Source organism: Dinoponera quadriceps, unplaced genomic scaffold, assembly GCF_001313825.1.
Source record: "Dinoponera quadriceps isolate SergipeBrazil2010 unplaced genomic scaffold, ASM131382v1 scaffold2346, whole genome shotgun sequence".
NCBI classification, from domain to species: Eukaryota; Metazoa; Arthropoda; class Insecta; order Hymenoptera; family Formicidae; genus Dinoponera; species Dinoponera quadriceps.
In genome coordinates, this window is record NW_014556388.1 from 276,208 (window position 1) to 301,166 (window position 24,959).

The 24,959-nt window shown below is 46.4% G+C and overlaps 2 protein-coding genes across 11 annotated transcripts in view; one reads left to right on the forward strand and one right to left on the reverse strand.

Moving 5' to 3' along the window:
* LOC106747290 (E3 ubiquitin-protein ligase Rnf220-like) overlaps nt 1–14,025 on the forward strand; it is a 188,709-nt gene extending 174,684 nt beyond the window's left edge. The window contains exons 5-9 of the mRNA XM_014624684.1: nt 6,156–6,427; nt 6,936–7,206; nt 8,542–8,999; nt 11,238–11,312; nt 12,572–14,025. Coding sequence (XP_014480170.1) covers nt 6,156–6,427; nt 6,936–7,206; nt 8,542–8,999; nt 11,238–11,312; nt 12,572–12,643 — 1,148 coding nt within the window. The 3' untranslated portion in view covers nt 12,644–14,025. The remainder of the gene's footprint in view (nt 1–6,155; nt 6,428–6,935; nt 7,207–8,541; nt 9,000–11,237; nt 11,313–12,571) is intronic.
* A 6,243-nt stretch (nt 14,026–20,268) lies between these two features.
* Nucleotides 20,269–24,959, reverse strand: part of LOC106747268 (filamin-A) — a 63,804-nt gene continuing 59,113 nt past the window's right edge. For 9 of the 10 annotated variants that reach the window (XM_014624631.1, XM_014624632.1, XM_014624629.1 and 6 more), the window contains 4 exons: nt 23,537–23,730; nt 22,208–22,649; nt 21,672–21,875; nt 20,269–21,192 (listed from right to left, as the gene is read on the reverse strand). In XM_014624631.1, coding sequence (XP_014480117.1) covers nt 21,008–21,192; nt 21,672–21,875; nt 22,208–22,649; nt 23,537–23,730 — 1,025 coding nt within the window. In that variant the 3' untranslated portion in view covers nt 20,269–21,007. The remainder of the gene's footprint in view (nt 21,193–21,671; nt 21,876–22,207; nt 22,650–23,536; nt 23,731–24,959) is intronic. The other variant, XM_014624634.1, reaches the window with a different exon arrangement.

Below are 24,959 nucleotides of genomic sequence, written 5' to 3' on the forward strand. Positions count from 1 at the left end.
CCGCCGCCGCCACCGCGCAGTCGATGGCATTTGTCATCGATATTTTATTCCTAGAAAATGTAACGAGAGCCGAGAGGGATCATTGAACCGGTGCAATTGAGAAAAATTTTCACTGTAAAACAAATACTGTTCTCATTAGACGTCTCGCGTCAATTCTCGAAAAAGCCGACGAATATAAAATACTCAACGAGAACATTCGATACATGCACACATACACAGAGAGAGAGAGAGAGAGAGAGAGTATGTGGGTACTGTATAAAAATAAATGTAAAAAAAACGTTCTATAATAAAATGGATAGATATTGCGTGTAGGGTAATTTTTCTGCACGGCGATATTTTTAAATTCACAATTTCAACGGCAAAGAGTATTATAAGCGACTCCGCGAAAATTTCCATAAAACTTCTTCCCATACGTGTGTGTATATTTGAATAGAATATGAATCACGGATTAGCCGTATACCATTTGTCCGAATCACGGAAGCATCAAATCCATATCGAGATAACTGCCGTTAAATCATTCCCTGCCGAAGAGACCCTGCACACACCGGGTTTCGTTCTCTGTTTTATAATTATTGCCGCGCGAAGTACAGCGAGAGTATCAAAGCGCGCGCTCCTCGCGGGATAGTGAATGAGAATATTTTCCGAGTCTAAGGATACTCGCGCCTCTTTGAAATGCGCAAACAAACCGCCCGTCGTTCCCTTTCCGGAAACCGCAACAGCAACCACGAGAGTTCCCTCGTCTATTTTTACTAGTCGGCTCTTGAGGGTCAAGATTTGTGAGGGCGAGGGTGTCCTCGCGCTGTCGACGTGAAACATTTGTCACGATCAAATCCTCGTGACTCGCGGGCACCACCGGGTCTTTTGTCAAAACAAACGAGCCAATCGCTCAGGTCGCGCTCGAGCGAAAAAAGAAAGAATAAAATTAAAAGCTCAAGAGAATATGTTGTGAGCGACAAAGCACCCTATTACTCAAATGTGTTATCACGCTTTGCGGGAGCGCTTTGACTCTCCATGTGCGATATCACCTCCTCTTTTTATGACGATATGATTTTTCCACTTCTCCAAATTCCTCGCTCAATGCGACGAGCATTTATAGATTCATCGCGCGATTAAAGATTTCGAAAGTTGCACACGAAAATTTGGCCGCGAGTTCTCTCTATTTTTCGAGAAGACCTCGCCAAGTGTTATCGTCGGAAAATAGCAGCAGGTGCGACCGCTCAGACGGAGCGTTTATTTTCGTACGCTCTATGGAATTCGTGCCGGGAAGTAATATTTTTTCCCCCGATTCATGCATTTTACTCGCCACACGTTGTACGTACGCGTTTCTCACAAGATTTTTGCGGCACGCGGCGGTTATTGATTGCAATGGCAAGACGCGATAAAAGGTTCGAGTTACGCGGCGAGACGATATCGAATGGCAGGTGCGAACACAAACGGTAATTAGAAAAGTTCTGCAAACCGTGCGATGTACACGGAGAAAACAAGTTTTGCTGGAACAGCAAATTGCTTGTTGATATAGTGAGCAGCAAGAAGATTTGTGACGCGGAAAAAATAATTTTGCTTTTTTCTTCGCAAAACGTCGTTGCGACAGCAATAAAATTTATTTGGCGCATCAAAATTGTTTTGCTGTCCATATGTCCAGCAAATAACAATTACGGTTCTTAACAAATCTTTCTGCTGTTCAAATTTGTTTTGCTATCTATTAACAAACAATTTGCTGTTCTAGCAAAATTTCTTTCTCCGTGTAGATTTACAAGCTTTTATTTCATATTCCATTTTGTTTCTTCGCATTCTCCTTTATAATCAAACAGACGATCCTTCTAAATCGTAAAATTACACAATTCCTAAATGAATTTGTCATTTCGCAAGGAACTAATTTCTTTCTTCAATTATGTTATTAAACTAAAATTAATTTAAATTATAAAAAATAATACAGCACTAATTTAATTTTTAATAATCCCATAGCTAATTATTTTTTGCTTTTTAACGTAAGACTTCGCTGTAGGATTCGCGAGTCGTTTCAATTCGCGACAAATGTTTTTACTTACCTTTACTGACTTTCTGGATAATTCGCCGATTAGCAGATTAGATGCAAACGGCAGGAGGGATCGTTCGTCATCGGTGGCTTCCAGTTATCGCTCGGCGAGTTATCGCTTAAAGTACCTTTAATCAGGCTACCGGCGCGACGCGATCGAATAATCTCATTAATAAGTAAAAAAGTGCCGATGGTGTCGGTGACGCGTTGATTAAAGCTTTCGAGAGCTCTCGGCGCTCTCGCGCGTTTATCATCGGAAGAAAGACGCATTTTTAAACGTGTTAATCCGATTTATCGCACCGCTCTGACATTGATATCGTCGTCTAAGCAGACACCGTCCGTCTAACGAAATTTCCGCGATATTGCCCGTCGATTTCGACCGAAATCTATTCGTGGTCGCTTTCGGCAGACGAAGAGCGATTTATTATACACCGGATTGCACGATCGAGTGATCGAACGTTGTGTGTGAGTGATATAACTAATTTTGCAACAGCAACACGCTATTCCGGAGGCTATTCCAATGTTCGAATGTAAGCTCCGTTTTTCTAAACACCGTTTTTCGTCCAGAAATGTAATTTCGCGAACGCTACGTATAAATTTTTACATTACCGCAAAATAGGACGTGACCGTTTACGTATTCACGCAAGCTCAAACATTAATTTGACTGTTCTACGGACATCATCGTTATTTACGTTTCAAGGAGCATTCATAAGATGCGTTTCGTGCATAAATTATTACGATTCTACATTAGCATCGGTACAAAATTTGGAAGTTGCACAGTTTTGTACTTTCATACGGACGTGTGAACTCAAAGTAAAAACGTCGCCACGTGTCTGAAACGCTGGTAGTACCGGTTGAAATCTTCAACGAGCCATGATCTCCCGCAAATTCGACAGAGGAGACACTCTTAGCAGCTGTCTGAAGTCCCCTGCAAGCTATCTTGTGCAATATTTACGACTTGATTTAACAATTGAGCGAGGCGGATTCGGTCTCCGGCGGACGCAATCCCAGAATTATCCCCGATGTGGAAAGCGCGACGCGGCTGATGAATCTCGTGTAATTCCATCTCTCCTCGAGTTGTCTTTCTTCATCGTGTCGTCGCGACGTTAATTCCGCCGACTTCCGTTAACCGAGACGTTATCGCTTCGCGAGGCAGCTCGCGATTATCATTCAGGAATGTCGAAGCGCATGCAAAGTGCGCGATTCGCGTTCACGCGTCGTCGGCTTTGCGTTATTTTATCGCTGAGTCCCGGCAGCTTACGGCCGATTAAGACCGATGAAGGAAACTCGAGGCACCTAATTATGCAAAGTGCACCTAAGTGCGCGTATACCTCGCGTTCGGCCCGGGGAAGTAAGGATCTGTTTACAGTATATACTTGTAGAGGATCTTAAAGAAAACTCGGATAATATTCATTACCCCCGGCGCAGGTAAATGATAATTACAATTAGAGGGCCGTTCAGCAATTATGTCGGATGGAATTTGAGTAATTTTCATCCTTCCTCCTGCCTTTCCTCACGTTTCGTCACAAAATATTTCGACCAACCCCTCTTCCGATATTATGTGACATGTGGAATTATTCCCCTTCCTTGCCTCCGTATAGAATAATTTTTATCGATATTACTAAAATGAAATGAAAAAACAAGAACGGGTAAAAAAAGGAGTGTCGCTGTCGATACTCAAAAGTTTTCGTCAAATGTAACCGAATGAATCACGAATGCAAGCAAGGTAGACAACCACGCGCATCCGTAGTTACAACATTGCGCAAACCGAAGTGTGTTATTTTCAAGATAAGCATAAGCGTGTAATTTGGCTGAAACCCTTTTCACACGTTTCTTGCCGTATGAATCACAACACGCTTTAAAACGCATTGATTTAATTCTGCCACCTGATGTGACGTTCCACAGCGTTTGCTCCCCCTCTCCATCTGCCATCGCAGATCATCACGCAAGATAATAGACCTACCCCTCCTCTCCTCATGACGTAATTGTTGAACGGCCCTTTGCACGATTAACTCTTTCTGCCCGGCTGATTCCAATAGTAATCACTAACTTTTAAATTTCCTCATTGTAACTCTTGCCGTGCCCGAAGGCAAAGGAAATTGAAAGAAAAATTTCTTTTCACTCGCATAAGTAAATTCAGGTCAGAAAGAGTGAAAGATCACACGTGCGCGATGTTTGCGCGTTTGAAGGAGAGAAGAAGAAGGAAATCTATCGGGAGGCTATCGGGTTTATCGCGAAGTTGTCGCGATTGAAATCGCGTAAAATAGAACCGAATAATGACGACACTCGCCGCGATCTAATCGTCCCGATTAGAATAAAGTCGAAGTCGCGATCGGAGCGATCATGACGGAGATATCTCTGTCGACGAGGATGTCGTCCACCGTAAATAGGACCTTAACTCGTTTCCCTGGGAACCCACGGCGCAAATTCCAACGGATGATGCATGTTTGCGCCACGGTTCGGTTTATAAATCGCCCCTAAATAATTCCGCGCGCTATTCCCAGTCGATAAATTAGAAGCCGCGCGCTTGTAATATCATTTCTAGGAGCGCCGTGTCGTTTAGATTTCAATTTAGATCCGGCGATGTTTAAACGCGTCGACGCGGCCTCGCGCGAGAGTCTCGTCGAGGAGCGCGCGCGGAGTCTCGTCGGCGAGGAGAGCAGCGAGACGCGGCTGTGATAAACCGCGATTCCGCGACAGAAAGGCACGACCGGTGCATCCGGGTGGAGCAGCCGGCCCCGCTCGGCCCGCGATAAATATTTATTGCCTTGTAAGGATTTTCCCCGGACGCGAGAACATTGCGAAGCACGGCCTGAGATACGGTCGATCAACGCGTAATTAAAATCAACCGGTGGAATCCGTCGGTCCCGCGAACTTTTCCTATAAGTTTATGCCAGTTAGCCGCGCGGGGCTATCTTTTCGACGGACACGACGCCAATGACGGTGGCGGCGACAAGTTTTCCGCGATTAATTATGCATTCCCGACGTCGGAGTGCGTCGGGCCGCGCAAGAGAGGCACGACGGAAGTATCCCGCTGGATTACACCGTTCGCGCTTTTCCCTCCCCGCCGCCGCCCCGCTGGTGACCTTTTTTCCCCCTTTTCTTTCTTTTACTCGCCGTTTTACGGGGCAATAAATTGCGGGTAAACGAGCCGGGGCCCGCGTTGACCTACGACGGCGGTTTTCGTTTCGCGGCTCGTTTCTGGGCTTAATGCGATGCGCGCGTCTCGACGGCGCGGACGACGACGAAGACGACGAGGTGAACGTGGACCCCGTGGCTGCGGAAAGTAATTACGGGCCGAGTTGAATACTTTTTAAATCGCGTTAGCCGCTGTCTCCCAGGAGTGGCCCGCGGTGATTCCACTCCTCCACTTCCACGCTCCTCGAGACGCGCGCGCGCCGCTGAATCCTCGCCGGCGAGAACATCAAAGACGTCTTTTAAGCGCGTTTAATTGTCGAATAAGAAAGGACTCGCTTCTCTTGATTCGTTCCGCTTCCTTCTCAAACGAAGAGGCACCGACGATTCTCATTCCGTTTGATTGCGACGTGCGGCGTGCACACGTGACGCCATGGTGGTGTCACGATTTTACCGTTTCTTCGAATGTTCTGCAAATCTCGCGATTAATTCGGAGCATCTCGCAAGCCTTCGCAATCCGAAGTCATTCTATTGATTACTGTTTTAATGAATAGGAAAAAATGCCGCATCTATTATAATCATATCGTTATCATAATCATTAATTTCATTTTCACATCGTTATCATGATTTTTTCTTATTATTTTATTTATTATTTTTTACTTATTATTGTTATACTTACACTTATGTATTATTTATCTTATTATTTTTACTTATTGTTATACTTATTTATTTTTCATTGTTATCTTTACTTATTTTTATTTATTTTTACTTGTTATTATTATATTTACACTTTTATTGTTATCATACTTACACTTTCCTGTTGTTATTATTTTTGTCATTATTACTAAGGGAAATTAAGAAACTTTATTTGAATATTTATATAATTATATAAATAACTCAATATTTCCGGCAGTTTTTTTTGTTATTTTATGAATCGCCATCTTTGTGAGCCAGATTTAATTTGTACGTATCTTCTGTGTTTCAGGCAAGAAAAAATTTCCCTCGGACCCGTCTTGCTGCCCGGTATGCGGCGTGACAGTGAGACCGCAAGAATTGGAGCAGCATTTTGCCCAAGAGCTTGATCGGCTCTATAAGGTCTCGTCCGCGTCTGCGAGGCCTCGACCTTCGAGGTCGACCTTGCCGCCGACGCACGCCCAGGATCATCCCCATGGATCGATGTTACACGCTCCATCGGCGGCAGACGGTACCCCCCAGGGTAGATGGGAAACCTACAAAAGGATCAAGGCCAATAGACAGGTGACGCATTCGTTGGCTCGTATCTTAAATATTTATCATTGACGTGTGAAATCTTTATAAATTTTGCGCTTACTAAAATATTTATAATTTTTCATTTCTTTAATTTGATACACCTGTATGAAGTAAAATTTCAATAATCGTCGCGCGGGAATGGAAAAATTCCAACTTTACTCGTTTAGATTCAAAGATGTGTCGAGAAAATAACTTGAAGTATTCAGAGATTTCGTCTATTCTGAAAATAAAGAAAAAAATCATTTCACCATCGTAGTACGTATGAAATACTAAAGATAGTTTTCTCAAGTTAAGATTGATTGCGACACGATCGTATATATATAGTATGTTTAATTATTACAATATTATTTATATTAATATTATTATATTTTTATATTATAAGATACGCGCGCATATGTTATTTTATAGTACATTATATATCGTAATATGTTAATGCGTTTCTCACGACAACCGGTATTATAATAACGATACGTGCGATGCCGTTTCTTTTGTGCAGGCCAGAATACGCGTTAAGAATCGGAAGAGAAAAGCGGACGAGACGGCCTGTCCGGTTTGCAGCGAGAGGCTGTCGGGTACTCCGGAGGAATTGAATCAGCATGTCGACCGTTGTCTGAACAAGCAGAACAACGGAAACCCGGCCGGGCAGAACGCGAATCTCGACGAAGAGGAGGTCGACGTCGAGGGCGACGCCGAGACCTTCGACGAGTACGAGTGGGCCGGCCAGAGAAGAGTACGTGCCACTTCTATGCTCGTCGGTGGTTTCTCCGGTGAGTAGCGTTACACTCTGCCGGAATAAATTACGCGCGAATTTATTATGATGCGCGCGTAAGCAAATATTTGCGATAAATTTGCGGTTATTGGGCACCGGTTTAATTTTATTTATGTAAAAATGTTAGATCAATACGCATTAAATATATATGTTTGCGCCGCGAAAACATAAAATAAACGCATGCATGCCCGATAATTGCAAATTTTGTGTGATTTAGATCGTAATTATGTGAATTTATTTAGTTTGCCTTTTGCGGAAAGAAAGCACTCTATATCGAGACCAATTGAAAACGCCATTATTAGTTTTCGATAAACATCATTGGGATTCGTTTATCTTAAATATTTCTTCGAAAACTCGAGAAACGTTGTAAATTTTACAAAACAAATCACTTTTAGATACATTTTGTGACACGGAAATCACACAATCACATTCAACTGTAAATCGCGTAACCGCGTCCGAGTCATCCTCTTACGGCAATTAACTCCAGTCTTTCCACACGTATCATACATTAGTTTTAGAAATATCCGTACAAATAACGCAAAGTAAAACGAAAGAGGCAAAACAAGACAAAAGTGACATAATAAGAAATAAAAAGAATAAAAAGACTCTCTCAGTATTCAACCATGTGCAAAAATTAAGCCGATAAAAGACATCGCATGATATTCAGCACGAATTAATTTCTAGGAGAATAACATTTTACGAGGAGGAACAATACGCGTTGACAAGTTTTTCGGTCTTTTATATGCCGTCCAGCCTATCAATCTGGCCCTTTAACGAGCTCCGAAATTTGGATGATTATTAATTAATACCGATAATAATCTCCCACTCACCCATTTATCGACATAAATTAGAGTAAGTCAAAGTAAAAGAAAAAAATACTTTCCTATTTACGGCAAGGAAGAGAGTTCAAATATTTAGTCCGCTATTATCAACCGACACGTGCATGTGGAGCCAACCTTCTTCTGTCTCGTGCGTACAGTCAGCGTTATTTATGCTGTACAATCGGTTACAGGACGGTTGCAACAGTTTTTTCTTGCATATTTTAAAATATACAAAAAATACGCCGGAGCGAATCTATGATTCACGGATATGCGCGATGGATGGACAGACAGCTGTCAAAATTACATATGTATACGTCAAAGTTATATCTGTATGCGTAATTTTGATAGTTATCGGACCCATCCACCATTCGTAAATCGTAAATCGTATTCGCTTCGACGTATTTTTCGTGTGTTCCGAAACGTGTAAAAAACAAACTAGCAACCGTCTTATGACCGACTGTGAACGTACTTTACGTCGTGCTTGCACTAAGAGGCGTCCGCCTTCCCCGCAGCCGCGGGTCTCGCCACCTCCTCGAGCAATCGCTCCGGTGCCGGGGGCGGTCCCGGCAACCAGGAAGACGAAGACGTGGACCTGGTGGTCGACGGCGACGACGCCGCCGAGTTCGGCCCGGCGCAGTATTCCGAGGCGGACGTGGTCGCGCCGCGGATCGACGGTACGCCGCGGGAACAGAAAGAACGGGACGCCCTTCGCGAGGCCGTCATCTCGCCGAACGCGCCGCACACTCCTCAACAGCTGACACCGGACCAGCTGGGGGCGCAGGGCCTGGTCGAAGTGAAGCCGGAGCCGGGCGCCGCGACACCCGTCGGTCAGCAGAACGACGCCGACGAGGGTGCCTCCGGCTCGCCCAGGAGAGACGGCGATACGCCGGTCGTGGAGGCCCTTCGAGGTCGCATTCGCGAACTCGAGGCCGAGATGCGCGGTCAACCCTTCAAGTGTCTCATTTGCATGGTGAGTCAATTAGTTGATCTGCGGAATCGATCGCTTTCTGCGACGCGGAGCGAACGAAGCGGCAGGTTGCGTTTGTAATCGGTGAAAATGAGATAGGAAAACGCGAAGAGCAGCGGTGTCCTGCGCGAATTCTTACAAATAGATCGACGAGGAGTGCAAAAGTGAAATGCATTGGATAAGTGGAAATGCGTTCGATAAGTTCGAAGGGATTTTTGCAAAGAACTCGGGGTCACTACTTTTACAGTTGCACAGGAAAAGTGATTAGATTCAAGTAAATAATTACTCACTCCATAATACTCTTTAGCAAATTGTTATTTGGATGAAGTAAATATTACTTGAAAGTAGCATTTTTCTACATTCAAGTAATATTTATTCGATACAAGTAAAATTTCATTTAATCCAAATAAAAATTTATCATTTACTTGAATCTAGCGTTTTTTTGTTTTTTCTATGTGGGTATAGTTTTACTCAATAATCTATTGACCGATTTTTTTTTTGGTGACCCGGCATCGAAAAAGATTAAAAAATAAATTAAAATTATGCCTGACTATAAAAGAATCGGCTTTGAATTTTTTGTATATGCAAAATCGAGCGTTAGGGGCACGTTCGGCAGCAAAAAGGCTGCGGTATGTTTCTCTTCGATGTGCTCTGGAATGAGATGAAAATCGTCGGGATGATTTTCAACCCGTTTCGCCGCAGATTACATACATTTTCGCGCTTGCAAAACGGCTGGTAAAACAGTCGAATTAAAAAGCATTGCTTCGTTAGCTGAAATTTTATGGGATAATGCATTGTTTACGGCGAATGAGGCAAATTTTATAATACCCTGCGTAAAATAAATAAAACCCACGGTAATAATGAAAATTAGGTTTCGGAAGGACTCTGGAAAAACGCGTTTTATTGCCGGAGCGTGACCGAACTGGATCGATTAACTTTCGAACGCTAATGCGGCGCGTGTTCGTAATTGAGTCATCGTAATCAGATCATCGTTATAGTCTACTCGGCGGTTTCCAGGAAGCGGGGGGGGGGGGGGAAAAACNGTCCCGTGCATTATTACGTGCTTGTGACGTTACATTATATTATCTCTTCGCGCTTTATCCGAAAAAAATATCACAAAAAACTACGAACGCGATCTCGCGCGCGCGTTCACATTCACGGCTCGTAAATAATCGTAACGGGATGTAAAACTCGACTCGCGTAAAATTCGACCGCGTTTCTCGTGTCGGTCGCGCGCGACAGTCTGAAATATTTAGATCGCCGAATAAATGATCGTCGTTATAACGCCGGTATTTTCGAAGTAACGAAGTAGGGAAGGTGCATTTCGCGCCCTCTCTCTCTCGTGATAACCACCGGCCAACGTTTCCATCGTTCAGCGCGATATCGTACCTGTCCGACTTTATACACTTCATTATAAGGCGGACTCATGTTCTCGCGGATCTCGCGCTCGCGATCTCGCGAAATAACTCGCCACTCGCGAGATAAAACCATCTCCGTCGCTGCATTCCCTCCCGTTCGACCGCGAAGTGCGGCAGTAAAACGCTTCGGGTGTATCGAATTGCCGCCATTATCGGTCGAGATAAACGTGGCGGACGTGTTCGCGAATCCTGGCAGGAATGCCGCTGACGTAACGGCCGCGAATAATAACATTAATTCATCTTGCGAAACCTCCTCGACGGCCTCAAACGTGTCGATCTGACTGCCGATTGCGAAATCGTCGAGTCGAACGCAATTCACACGGGGAAAACAAATTTTGCTAGAACGGCAAATATTTCGACAATATCTTTGAAAATTCGCTCTTGTCCTTTTCTGGAATATTTTAAAACATTGAGGAGCATTCGAAAGAGATGTACAGAAAGAGTAGAGACGACGCTCCCTCGAACGCCGCCGTCGTTGAGATTACAAGGAAAAATTACAAGAAAATTCGTTTGACGAATTTTGAAAACAGTGCAATTTCGAAGCCTTCCGCGTACTGACGATTCGACGAGAGATACAGACGGATAATAACAATGTTTCGAACCTTCTTTTTCGAGTTGGACGCTGAGGTTTATATTGACATCTACCCAGTTGCTTTGTTCGCTGGTGTTATCGACCACCGCACTTGTTGCGTCTTTGTTGCCCGCGAGAATCGAAACTTCCATGTTTCAACCGATTCCGTGAATTTTGTCCGATATCGGAAGAGGTGCGCGATCGAACATACACATCGACTGTTTCACCGAAGGCGCGGCTTCTCCTTTCCAGGAACAGTACAAGAAGCCAGTCACTTCGGTCTGCTGCTGGCATGTACACTGCGAACAATGCTGGTTGCACACTCTGGTGAGTACATCTGTTCGTTTTCCACTTTGTAATCGTAGTAACTGCACTCGAGCAATTGAACATTTCAAACTCTCGCAAGTAGAAATCTAATTTCAATATTGAACGCAGCACTACGCAGGAGGAAAACAAGCACGGAGAAAATTAATTTTGCTGTTGTTTGCGAAACCACCATTGCTACTGCATATCCGTTGCGACGGCGATGAAATTTAATCGGCGTAACCGAATTAATGAATTATTTCGTAAGAGGAGGAACGTTAGAGCAGAAACAGTTTTGTTGCCAGGACTACGTTTCGAAATTTTCCTCGGTGACTGTTGCAAAACTTTACAAGCATTTTCGACTGGCCCCCTCTTCGGATGATGGACCAATCGGAAACGCTTCTAGAACAGCCGCCGAGAAAAATTTGCGACAACGAAAACATTTTAGAATAAGGCTCGGAGTAAGAAGTATTCTGTTGAATGAATAATTTGTCCTTGGCACACGTTAATTCGCCATTAGAACAAAATAGTATTTTCCTACATTTACTAATTTGTTATAAATTTGCTAATTTCAAGCAAAACAACATATAGATTAAGCGGAAATAATCCAGCGAATGGCAATTGGTACTCTTAACAAAGTTGTCTTCCTCCACAACAGCAACTGATTGATTTCGCATAGACTTGGCTGTGCCAGCAAATTATTTTTCTCCGTGAGTCAGACAGTCTTATTCGTGCGCGGAAACGTTGATATTTCAGATGGTCATAATTGAAAATTCAAATTCGGAGTCTGACTTTCTAATACACGGCGAAAACATTTTGCTAGAACAAACAAATTGTTAATATAGTGACGGCAAAAAGATTTGTTGCACGGGAAAAATAATATTATCGTAACAAAATGTTGCGACAGCAATCAAATTTAATTAGCATAACCAAGTTATTTTGTTGCTCATATATCCAGCAAATAGCAATGAATACTTTTAACAAATCTTTACACTGTCCGAACAAGTTTCTTTTCTTGCCACTATATTAACAAACAATTGATCGTTCTGGCAAAATTTATTTTCTACGTGTGGCTTCGTTAATTTGATCGTTGATTATCGCGAATTCGTCATAAATTGAGTTAAGTCTACGTATCGATACACCGAAGTCACCCCGTTCACCCGAAATCAACCCCCGATTCCTCGCTATTTTCTCGATTGTCGTCCCGCATCCAGTCTGGGCGTCAGACGACGTCTCCGGCCGCAAAAGCTGTCAAGAAACGACGTTTCTTGTCGGTGTTGCAGGGTGCGAAGAAGCTCTGTCCGCAATGCAACATGATAACGTCACCGTCCGATCTGCGACGCATCTACATGTGAGTCGACTCGACGGCCCGCCGCGATAACTCCGCGGCCGAGAGTCGAGGGATGATCAGCCGTGGCAACGAGCGATCGTCAACGAGCGACCCCCTCATCGCAACCGCCCAACCGCCCCCCGCAGCCCTCCCGCGGTCGCCCGTGTAAATACTTGTATATTTCTCGGCGTTTACGTAAATTAACTCCCTAGAATTAACGTGTACGTTTATGCATCTTAGAGTTAGTAAATTAACTTCCTTAGTCTACACACACACATACACACACACATACATACATAAAGATCGCCCACCTAAGCGTCGCCCTCCCCAGGATCACCTCGTCGCCAATTTTGCACGTCGACGACGATCATATCCGTCGTATTTAATCCGCGTTACCAATCGTCCCCTCTCTGGAAACTGCTGCGCGGAGCTCCCCTTGTTTCCACACGTACGTATTGTCGGAGCCGTGACTATACAAGTAAAGAAATTTCCTCAATCTATTCCTACAGTTTTGCTTTTCTTACGTACGTATTTTTTTTTTTTTTACGTATCGCAATCGCGATTATTAAATCGCTTTCTCGCGCGCGATTCCAACGGCTTACTCGAAAGGACGGTGAGTTTCGTTGGCTTTGCCGTGTTGTCCCTACTTTGCTACTCGGTAAGTTGCATGTTCGACGATAAATTGTTAGATGACGAATTCGTCTCTCTCTCTCTCTCTCTCTGTGCCTTAACGATATTTTCGCGACGACAGTTCCCGCGACCGGTCTTGCGATTGCGGATACACCTGAATTGTTTGTGAAAGCATACCTGGAGCCATCGGCCAATCGTTATACGTTGTACTATAAACTTCGCATGTACGTCTACATAATGTGTGTTCACTGTCACGACACTTGAGTACTTAATGAGGTCGATCGCTTGTCAAAGACGTGTCAATGCTGCGAAACGTTAGGCGGTTTCGATCTCCCACTCGACGAAAATCGTCGTCGTCGTCGTTGTCGATCACATCGCCGTACGCTCTCCTGCGATATTCTCGTTTCACAGGCGGGATTACAGAATCTTAAGGTTACGCGAAAGGACGACGCGAGTAGAGAAAGCCGATCGCGCTCGATCGTGGCTTCTTGTTTTACGTCTCGAATAATTTATCGTCGCGCGCGCTTTCACGACATCGCGTGACGAACTTTTTCCCCTCCGTCGGATCCTCCGTTGCGTTCCTCAACGATCGGCTTTCGGCGCATCGGCCGGTATAATTACCGAGGAAACTTTTAGATCATCGGCAAAATCAGTCTCTCTCTCGCGATGCACTCCTGCGAGCTACTGTAAATACACTAAACGGATCAAGAAGAGAAGTAAGTTCCCCGATCGCTGTTCTGTAATCGAAATAAAAAAAAACGATCATGGAATGTACAACTGTGCTGCTGGTGTCGTCTCCAATTATTTTCTCCCCGGACACAGACAACGGTATATCCAGATATTTCAGACCGGATGCGGAGAAGAAACTCGACAGGTACGTGCGAGAATATCTTAATATATACGTAGCTTCTGGATTGCCGTTCGGTCGAACAGCTTGAATAGTTTAGCATCCTCTAACTCGGCTACAAGAAGAGCTGTCGAAAGACAATCACCGAAATATCGCGAAGGCACACACTTCTTCCCAGCCTGAGATTGAAACAAGCGCACATAACATATGAAATATTCTCGGATTATTCCCGTGTTTCTTTACCTTTTCATTTACACCGGTATTCTCGGAGGTGACGTGAATACCTCAAGACGGTTGAATGGGAGATTTTAGGTGTACCGTTGAGAGTGGATTATGTAAAATTGCCGACACGAATAAATCGTTGAGAATCTCGTGTCTAGGGGGATGCTTCTTTATTCGGCGAACGTGGGGTGGAAAGGGCGGCTTCGGGATCCGGTGGCATCGATTTGAAAACGCACGTGTTTCAAACGGACAAACGTGCCTTTCGAGGCCGCGACGAATCGGGGAAACGGACACGGTCAGGACGCGAGAAATACTCCGCGCGATGAGCGAGCCGGGCGGAGGAACTCGAAAAAAATACACCGTGGTGCGGACGTCCAATGTTTAATTTCCTTATCTCCGTGCCGCCGCTGCGAAGAAGCCTCTGATTAAAGCTCCGGGGACGAGGAAAGGTCACGGCGCAGAAGAGAGAGAGAGCCGAGAAGGGTCAGCGCGAAGGTGGTGGCAGCGTCGCGCGCGGAAAAAGGGTCAGGCAAAATGGCGCGAGCTCCGGCGGGCAGAGGCGGCGGAAGCGGAGGTGGCAGCGAAGACGGAAGTGGAGGCGGCGGCGAAAGTGGCGGCGAAGGTGGAGCTCTCCTCGACGTGGCTCGGCGCTCCGCAGCCGCGAACGTATGGATCCGCACGAGGGTGGGAAAGAGTGTGCGAGAAAGGGCGCGGGCGGGATGCACTTGGGGGGTTAAAGAGCGAGACCGGATCGCCCCCTCCCTCTCTCTCTCTCTCCCCGGCAAGATGGTAGCGCGCAGTTTGCCGACGCGACCGCCCCAACGCCGAAAAGCAGCGGCAAGGAGTTCTGTATGGAGTCCGCTCGCTCACTTCGAACTCGCGGCGCGTTGAATAAATGACGTAATCGGGAAGGAGGGGGGAAGCGTGTTCGTAAAGCGGACTTCAGCGGACTCTTGACTTCGGGAACCGATGGCCATGGAATAACGGGGAGACGCTCGGCCTCCTCGTTCCAGGTTGGGGTAGCGAAGGCAATTTCGGTTGATCCGCTCGCGGGGCCGCGCTGAAAAGGTAAGTGCGAAGGTAAAGGGGTGAAGGTACGTGGGAGAGTTGCTTCCAGGTAGCTTCGTACTGCGAGGACTGGGCGAGCAGTCGATATCCAGTGGGACTCGCGCGTACTGCTCGCTCGAAGCGGCGCTCTCGCTCGCTGCGGCTGTTAAACGTCTCCGCCCGGCGCGCGCGATATACGGCCGTTTGGCGAGCGGACCACGCGCGAACATTCTTTACGGCGCCGTTCGTTGCACGCTGATAATCCCCGTTGGGGATTTATCGGCGTTCTAATCGGCGCAACGTGCCCTGGTCTCTCTCCGATTCCCGCCCCGATTGCCTCTGTCTTGACGTCAGTCTCATTCCCTCCAGCATGCTTTGATTGGCCGTCGACTCGTTGGCGGTGGTTCAGCCGGTATCCTGTTTAAGCAAATGTCCCCGGTCTTTAGGTATTGGTGAGCGCTTTCCAAAGGAGGTGGACTGCGAAATGCCCTCCGGGCGGATTCACTGTCATCATCGATAAGAGACAGTCGATGAAGGAAACCATCGGGGCCGCTCCCGGAGTTGGGTGACAGTGGGGGTGGAAAAAGGAGAAACGAAGAGAGAAGGAGAGGAGGAGAGGGAGAGAGGGAGAGAGAGAGAGGCAGGGCGGAAAAGGTCCGGGAAACCCGGCTGGACGACAGACCTCCCGCGAAAGGTGGGCGCGTAGGTGGAGGCGATGAAAGCTCCGCCTCTCCATCGTGTGCTTTCCATTTCGTGTTTTCCACCGGGCGACGCATTTTCCTACTTACGAGTTCACGCAAACGAGCAGCTCGCCAGCTCGTTTCCCCGCAGTCAATCCCGCGGAACGCCGCGAAAGACGTCTCCCACTTTTACCCCCTTCCTGCTCGCGCGAGCTCTCCCTCCCCCCTTCTGAGTCATTGAACTCTATTCCCGCAGGCAGCTGCATAGAAATGGGAAACGCTCGTCGGCGTGTCCGACTGTCAACGATACCTCGCAGCGAACGCGGGAGGACAATGTCGTTAAAGTTACGGACCGATGGGACATGCGGGGATCATCGTGAGCGAAATTGGAGCGGATGGGAAAGCGGGGGTCTACGATCGATACGCGATTGAAGGGAATTGATCTAGACGCGTGGATACAACGATCTCGTTCAGAGCAGCGATCGATGATCGTATCAGAGTCGAATGCTCCAAGTGAGCCGTACAATTTGGGTAAAATGGGATTTTCTCAACCGGAAGGCACACACGTGCGTTATGCGACCTCATAGAAGTATCGTAACATAAATACAGATTCCGAATCAGATCACTTTCGAGCGAGCGAAATTTGACGGATCCACCGTATCGTGTGACAAAGGTCGCATGTTGCGTCCTCCCGATAATTCAGATCGGACAACACGCGATAGAACGCAATTTACCAGCAGACACGTTACAGGCTTTGAACTAATTTTTTTTTTTTCCTACGCGACATCAATGACATCGTTACATAACTGCGATACTTCGCAGCGCTTGACGGATCCCGTCGGTAAGGATACCGGGCCGTTCTTGATCCCAGGTAAACGAGATCGCATTCGTCCGCCGAGCTCTCGGACGCGCCGGCAACGTGAGCAACGCGCCCAGGTGTCTCGCGATCCGGCACGACAAAGGCGAGAGCACCCCAACCCACGCAGGCAACCCACACGTGACAGGCGCTCGCGAGCGTCTGGCTCAATCCGCGACGTCGTCGATCCCGAAGAGGCGTCCCGGTACCGCGGAAGGGCGTGTTTCTCGCTCGACGGGCTACGAGGACTCGGGAAGGGATGACGACGCGCTTTCAACACACGGCGCAAGTCGGCCGCCCGTTTCCCGACGCCTGCGGACTCGAACAGGTCGCGCGGCTTGCGCCGCACGTTCCCGCCTACCATTTTGTCGAAGAGGGGACAGACCGCGTCTGAAAGGTCCTTCATCCTCCGCCGCTCAGACCCCTCGTCCTGCGGCACCTTCGCGGGCGTCGCCGCCAAGAGATGGAAGAGAGAGAGAGAGAGAGAGAGAGCGCCCAGGTGCGCATTCCTCGCGGTGTCTTCACGTCGTTCCTTTCCGCGTCGTTCAGCGTTCCCCCTCCAATCTCTCTCCCTCTCTCTCTCTCTCTCTCTCTCTTTTCTTTCTCTCTCCCATTCGTATTCCTGTCTTTTTTCCCTTTTTCCTGTCTTGTCGCTCTTGCTATCTCTGTCTATGAATTTCTCTCCCGAGAGACAGAAAGAGAGAGAAAGAGAGAGAGCTCGCATGCACGTGCATGGACTGAGAACGGGCATGGTGCAGTCGACCGAATATTTCCGCGCACAGATCACGGTGATTTACACGGGTCAAATTCGATTTCCGCTCGCGTGAGGTAATTGCAGGTGATAATAAGAGCGCGGCGGACAGCTAGGAGGTAGTCACTCGGATGCAGCTTTGGATCCAATCGGTGTGGTTCACCGGGAAGTTGAGCATCAAGAGTTCGCTCGTGGACCGCGACACATGAAGCTTCTATTCCTTTTAGTTCCTGATAGATGATTTCTTTACTCTTGCACGAAGGACGATGGTTCTTTTCGTACACGGAAGAAAAAGTTTGGTTACATCAGTCAGAAAGGGGGAACAACCAGATGCATTTTGCTTGAAGAAGACGGGATTTCTGGCTGTAAGAATCATATTTGGGTCACAAGAGCCAGAAATTCTGTTTCCTTCAACCAGAACGCTGTTTCCATTCTGGCGAACAGATTTTTTGCTCCGTGTACGTTTATTAAACTTTACTATGATTGTTAGGAGAATTTAATAATAAAATCTGGAAACTCTGATAAGGAGTCGTAATCCTACGTTTGGATGACAGGATCGATTACATTTTATTCTTCTTCTCTCTTTCATTTTCAGTTTAATTGATTACTTTTACCTATTCGAGCTGACTTCTCGAAGGTAATCTGTATATAGCGTGGACTTATTTATATAAAAGCACGTTTAAAACGTTTTCCGACGTCGTCTGACGTCCGGCTGTGCAAATAGTTTTCCTCGAAGAAATTGCGACTCCCTTGAGAACTCTTGCATCACCGTTATTAATTACGCCGACGGTTTAATCAATAAACTTGACAACTATACCGATTGCATTTTCCAACTTCTCCAAAGGTAATTACACGTATTTCCGCGGAATATCCGTGTATATATTCCGCGTTTCGCGGTTAGAAGAACGTTCTCCCGTAACACTTCCGTTTCCGTCCAAGTGACTCGGTAACGATTTGTACAACTCAACGCGACGTTTTTACCTCGAAGCGAAGCGATTACACGGTCTGCCGTCATTTCCTCGCCGCGATCAATTGCCTTAAAAGTGGCGGCGGGCAATCGTCACATTTACATCGAGGCTCGGGGCAGGCCTTATATCGATGTTACACATCGAGGAGGTAAGGCCGAGCCGAGTTCTCCATTTACGAGAAGGGATATGCGCAATTACTTACCGATAGAGATATCGCAGAAGTGAGTTCACGCTGACGGATTAATTAATGCTATTGTAAATGCGGCGTGCAGCTGTAGCGTTATTCATGGTCTACAGGTGCGATACAGGCGATGACGACGACAGAGTTAGCCACGGTGCACTTCCTGTTGTATGCAAATGCGTCCGGCGGGAGCCCAAGCGGGTGCCGTCGAGACATTAATTCGCGAAATGACACTGACGGCTGCAACCCGCTTTCAACGCGCTTGCAAAACGGAAAGGCCGCTTCTGTTCGCGTAAATGCGCGAAATAAATTATTATCCGCGAGAAACACGACGATCGAGTCGCGCTGCGACTTAACGCGCTCCGCTTATCCGATCGAATTAATTCTCTCCCCGGCTATCTCGACACGCGATCTTATTCAATAAGACAAAAAGCGGAAAGCGCGCCAAGTGCGCTCGGCGTTAAGTGCGCAAGAACACCGTGAAATTATGTAACGCTAATGAGAAAAAAACGTAAGAGAGCAGAGAGTTTTTATCTTTATGTAATGAGCACACGATCGCTCGATACAAAGTACCTTGTAAGTCTACACTGAGAGAAATTATAGCCATTTTCGCCTCGGCAATATTCTTCTTATGATTTTCACCGTAAAAATCATAATAGTAATAGTATATACATTCGCATGTAAGGGATTATTATTACTGATGTTGTAGTAATTCTACTGGAAAAATAGTTCTCATAATTCTTTTACTATGATTATTATAGTTACAAGTATTAAATTAATATTTTTCTCTCAGTGTACCAAGCCGAGGATCGTCAAAATTAAGATCAATTTGCAGAACGATAAGCTGTGCTGTGAAGCACAGGTGTTGATGCAATATAAATCGGTTTTATTCGGCAGTCCAAGAGGATGCGTTCCGCCTTCTGCCTTCTTTAACGCTCAATCCTTATCCTTGTTTAATAATGTCAGAAACGAAAAAACGCATGCCAAAATTTTTTACGTTATTCCAATAAAAAGACGAATCTAGAAAATGGCAATCGATTCAGCACACTAAAATTAGACGAACACTTTTCTTTTACTCGAACAATCAATAAGTCACAAAATCAATTTGACATGGAACCTTCTTTTCCAGCCTCCTTCCTCATGATTTCGCCAATGTTAATTTCACCACTTATTGATCGTTCAAGTAAGAGAAAAGTGTTCGTCCAATTTTACAAGTTTGCTGAATCTGTCACAAATGTTATTTTGCGGATACATCTTTTTATTTGGAAATACAACGCAAACAATATCGGCATGCGTTATCTCCTGCAATCACCAAAACAAGGACGGTTACGCAGCGGCTGCTCTGGAGCCTTAATTCTCACCGGATCGGGAGCGCATCTCTCCGCGCGGAAGGATGGTAAAACGAATATAGGATCCATATTAATAAATATATTATTTATTTAACTTCTATATTATCATTATAATATAATCAATTGCAATATATTTAATCTATACTTAATAACCGATAATATATAATGTAATATATTCAGAATCTGACTTGTGGCTGGTGGTCGCGTCTTCTCGCGTGTGTCTTTGCACGTGTGTCTCTTCGCACACGTGTGTGTGTATGCATGTCTGCGTGTGGTGTGTGGACTCTGCGGAGTGTGTACTTTTACGTCGAATCAAAGGCACAATTGGTGTTTTCGAACGAACGTGTAATTGACCTACGTGTGTCCCTCTTTCTCGATCGCCCCTTTTAAGCTCCTCGTCGCATCTATTGGCGCGGCACTACTGCATCGGGTTCAAGAAAAATCGTCAATTCTAAGATGTCAATGGTCGGGCCCCGGAGCGGGACCGCGAAGGGGGTGAGCGAATCAACTACATCGGCAAGAAGTTACGTTCATATATTCGCGATTCTTTCTCTCTTTTTATCGTGTCAACAGAATTGTCTTCAGGATGTAACTGCTATTCGAGAAATCGAGCGACGCGCAGCCTTTCCCGGCGCAGACCGGATCGCCTTTCGGCTTTCTCTGAGACGTTTTTCTGCGGTTTTCTCGCGCCATCGGTTCGATGTCAGGAGGTTCTGTGAGCGCGGTGAATCTCGATTTATTTCCGTCGACGAGCACGTTGGCCGATCAAAGCGATCCAATTTGCATCGAAACGGGCCGCGCAACCTGCGCGTTTCTCGCGGCTGCGGTGGTGCAACTGGCCGGGACGCGTTCGGACGCTTAAACGTCGACCTTGTAAGGCGAGCCGGGGATGTGATCGTCGCCCCACTTGACGATCACGATGTACTCGCCCCGATCGCGCGCCAGGTAACTCACGTTGTAGTTGTTGCGACCTGTGTGCTTCATGTAGACCTCCTCGCACGGGCCCTTCGGCCCGTACACGCCGACGTAGAGGATATTGTTACCTGCAATTACGGCGTCAATTAGAGCCGACCTTGCGCGATGGTTAATTAAACGATGCGACGATTATATGCTCGTGTTACTCGTGTAACGACGGTAATGAAGATCTCGTCGATCTAACGAACCGACGAGACGCTGTTTTCTTATATCGTGATATCAATAATGAATAATTTAACGATCGTTAATAATTAAACGGCACAAACCTCGAAAGTTGGCAGATTGAGGTGCTGCTCACTTGTAAAAAAAAAATCCGTCGACAAATTGATGATAAATGTGAAATCGATACACTATTATTGCTGATGCTATAGTAACATTTACTATAAAAAAATTGACCCAACTATAATTCTTTTACTATGGTGATTATAATTACAAAATACCAAATGTTTTTCCCTCAGTGTGATAATAAATATGAAGTAGGATTAATACAAAAGTAGGATTAATGTGGCATAAAAGTGACAGTAAATATGATTACGACAGAACGTACCGGCATCTCCCGCGTTGACGGTAAATTGATTTTGCTTCCCTAAGTAAGCTTTCTTGAGGCCCATGCCTTTGCTTGACACTTTGCTCGCATCGGACTTGAACAACGGCAATATCGGGCCGGTCTGCTTAGCTTTCGATATCTTTTGCACGGTCTCCACGACGATCGAGCTTGTCTCTTGTGCGCCCCTCTCAGCCAAATCCGTACCTATAGCAGACGGCAATCGTTACTTTCGCGTACACTTTAGTCAGAAAAATACAACTCGATACTTATAACATATGTGAAATTTAAACTATATTATTAAGCATTTAAAAATCGATCGTGTCTCTGCGAAATGCTGAAAATAGCGTAAATCTGAGCTCCGAGAAACCGGAAGAAAATATGATCTGTTTTAATGAGGACGATAATGACAATAACAACGATGATTCGCAATAACAATGCTTAGTGGAAATTTGACGCTGCTTTCACGTTAATTTCAGCGTTCTCGGTACTCCACGTGCAATCATATGACGTATCTTGAACACGATAAGAACACACACCTGTGCAAGGAACCTTGTACGGCGAGCCCACGATGTGATAGCCGTCGTACTTGATGCTGATGTAATAATCGCCTGGTACCAAGGGCGTGTACCTGACCTTGTAACCCTCCTCGACCTCCGTGCAGTCCATGGCGACCTTGCTGGGCCCGTCGACGGTGACGCCGAGCGCGCCGCTGCCCGCGTTGCAGGTGTCGATGATGAAATCGGTCTTCTGGCCGGTCTTGATCTCTTTCAAACCATTGCCGTAGGCGTGCAACGCCGCCGGATCAGCGTCCACCTTACCGACCTTGATGCGATAAGGACTGCCGGATATATGCACCCCGTTGAACTTGATGTGAATCTGGTGAATGCCGTTCTCCCTCGGCATGAACCTCACCGAGTACGTATCCGCATCGATGCTCTGGATGAAGCAGTCGTCCTCGATGGCGCTCGGCGAGACGATCTGGAAGCGTGACAAATCGACCGGCGTTACTCATCTATTTTCAGTTTCCCCGAAAGATTTGTTAAATCAAGGAGTAGTACAAAAGTGACTTGTAGAAAAATGTCATTAAAAAGAAGAAATTTCTCTCCTTTTACTTTACTTCTTTTTACCTTATTTCTTTTTGTCTTCTCTCCTTTTAATCGCTTTCTTTTCGTAAAGAGGTGTACTCTTTTCCCAATTTTTACACATTCCGTTCAGCGTGTTTTGCGTTAAACTAACTATGGTAAGACGCGATTCCGTCGCCATGACAGCAAGGACAAGTTCGCTTCGCAATAACCAAAGAAGTGTCGTAGTATTTCTTAGTACACCAGGAAGTAATGTCTTCACTTGAGTCTCGTCCGTGTAAATTTATCGGCGTTCTTATTGCTTTCAGTCGACACCGTACGATTGTAACGTCCAGTCTACTCTTTCCTCTGACGTAATCCGAGATTTTTACGGTCACTTTGTTCGAATGTTGGATACTTCATATAATATTGTGGGCCTGAATGGCTTCGAAACGAAAGCGGTAGGCCGCAAAGAATCAAGCTAAAGAGGAGACATCCCGACTTTCAAGCGAGATACCACATTAAGGGAACCATTAAGCACGACGAAGACGCTGCTTCACCGCGCTGAGATACCCTCCACGTGACTCATCTCGACTGTGTACACATGGTGCACAGTAAAAATACGTTCGCGGTCCTTCCACCTACGCGGTCTGATGTGGCAGCGTCGTTTCACAAGCGCGAGTTATTTACGGCGCTTCTCCTCCACCTCCTCCTCCTCTCTTTCGCAAAGAGATTTATTACAAATTACGCCGACGTTACGGCCGCTCGAGTCACTTGTTGTACCGGCGGAAAAGAGCGGATTACCTTCGCGTCGAGTTCACCCTTGGCGCCGTTCTTGCGCACCAAGAAGGTGTACGGCTTGTCGGGCTGCACTCCGCTGTCGGGGAATTGCGCGACCTCGAGTTTGTGCGCGTCGCCCATCGCCGGCGAGATGTAAACCTTGTGCGGCGAGTCAGGAATGTGCTGATCGTTGAACTTGATTCCCACTCTGTATTCGCCTGAAAACAAACCACGGCACGTGGCGATTACGTGTGAGAACGTAGGGTGAGAATGCAGGTGTAAACATCGATTGTCCTTCGACAAGCGTTCGGAAGCCCGATCACGCTCGATGTACGGTAAATTCAATGTCATGCGCTGGAATTTCATTAAGGCTGAACGTGCGTGTGTTTCATCGGCTTTTGGAATCACACAGAATCTCATTCTTCGCAGTGGTCCCATTAGAAAAATCAGTGGCTTCGGTTAAAGCAGTAAATTTTGGTCGAAATGAATTTACAACTTAGTGATGAAAAATAGAATTAGAATACATCGTGAGATGTTACTTTGCAACTGGCATTCATTGAGTTGTGAATGGACAGTATCCTCAATGTTAACTGCTTCCAAGCGAGCCACTGGCTGGTTAAATAGATCGCGTTTGGAGCGAACTGCGTCCTCCGCTCCACAATCGAGGGGAAACCTCGCGAGCACATCGTCCGCTCAACGGATTACCGAAACTAACCATCGTCTTCCCGAGACTCCTGCGGCTCGTTTCCGGCCAGAACGATCTGCGTGGTGGCTGTGAAAGTAGCCATCGAGACCCCGAACTACGTCACGGGTTTCTCTTCCGGAAGTGAATCCCCAACGTCAAGCAGGGAGCAGAGGGAGTCTTGGCGGGCGAAGTGAGAGAGACAGTGATAGAGCGAGAAAGAGGAGGATACTCAAAGAGATAGAAGGGTTCAATCGGAGGGGGAGGAATGGAAGGAGAGTGGAAAGAAAGAAAAAGAAAAGGAACTAAAAGGAAGGAAGAGAGAGAGAGAGAGAGAGAGAAAGAGAGAGAGAAATAGGAGGAGACGAGCGATCGCAGCTGCAGCCGAAGGTTGGTCGCGTACCACTACTTTTCCTCGGGTCGATCCTGATCTCGATTCGTCCGCGAGCTTTCTCCCCTTCCCTCCCCCTCGTGTTTCCGTTTCGCGCCCCCGTGCCCCCCCNATATAACCATCGCGGTAATCCGCGTCCAGCCGCGAGTGGCCAACCGGAGCCAAAATATGGATCCACCTTAACAAATATAGACGGTGATATTTTGGGATCGGGACTGTGTGAGAGAGAGAGAGAGAGAGAGAGAGAGAGAGAGAGAAAGAGAGAGAGAGAGAGAGCTGGACGATAAACAGAGTGGATAGGAATGAGAAAGAGAGAGAGAGGAGGAGGGGGAGGGAAGAAGGGGAAGAGGGATAGGTGTGGAATAACGACGAAC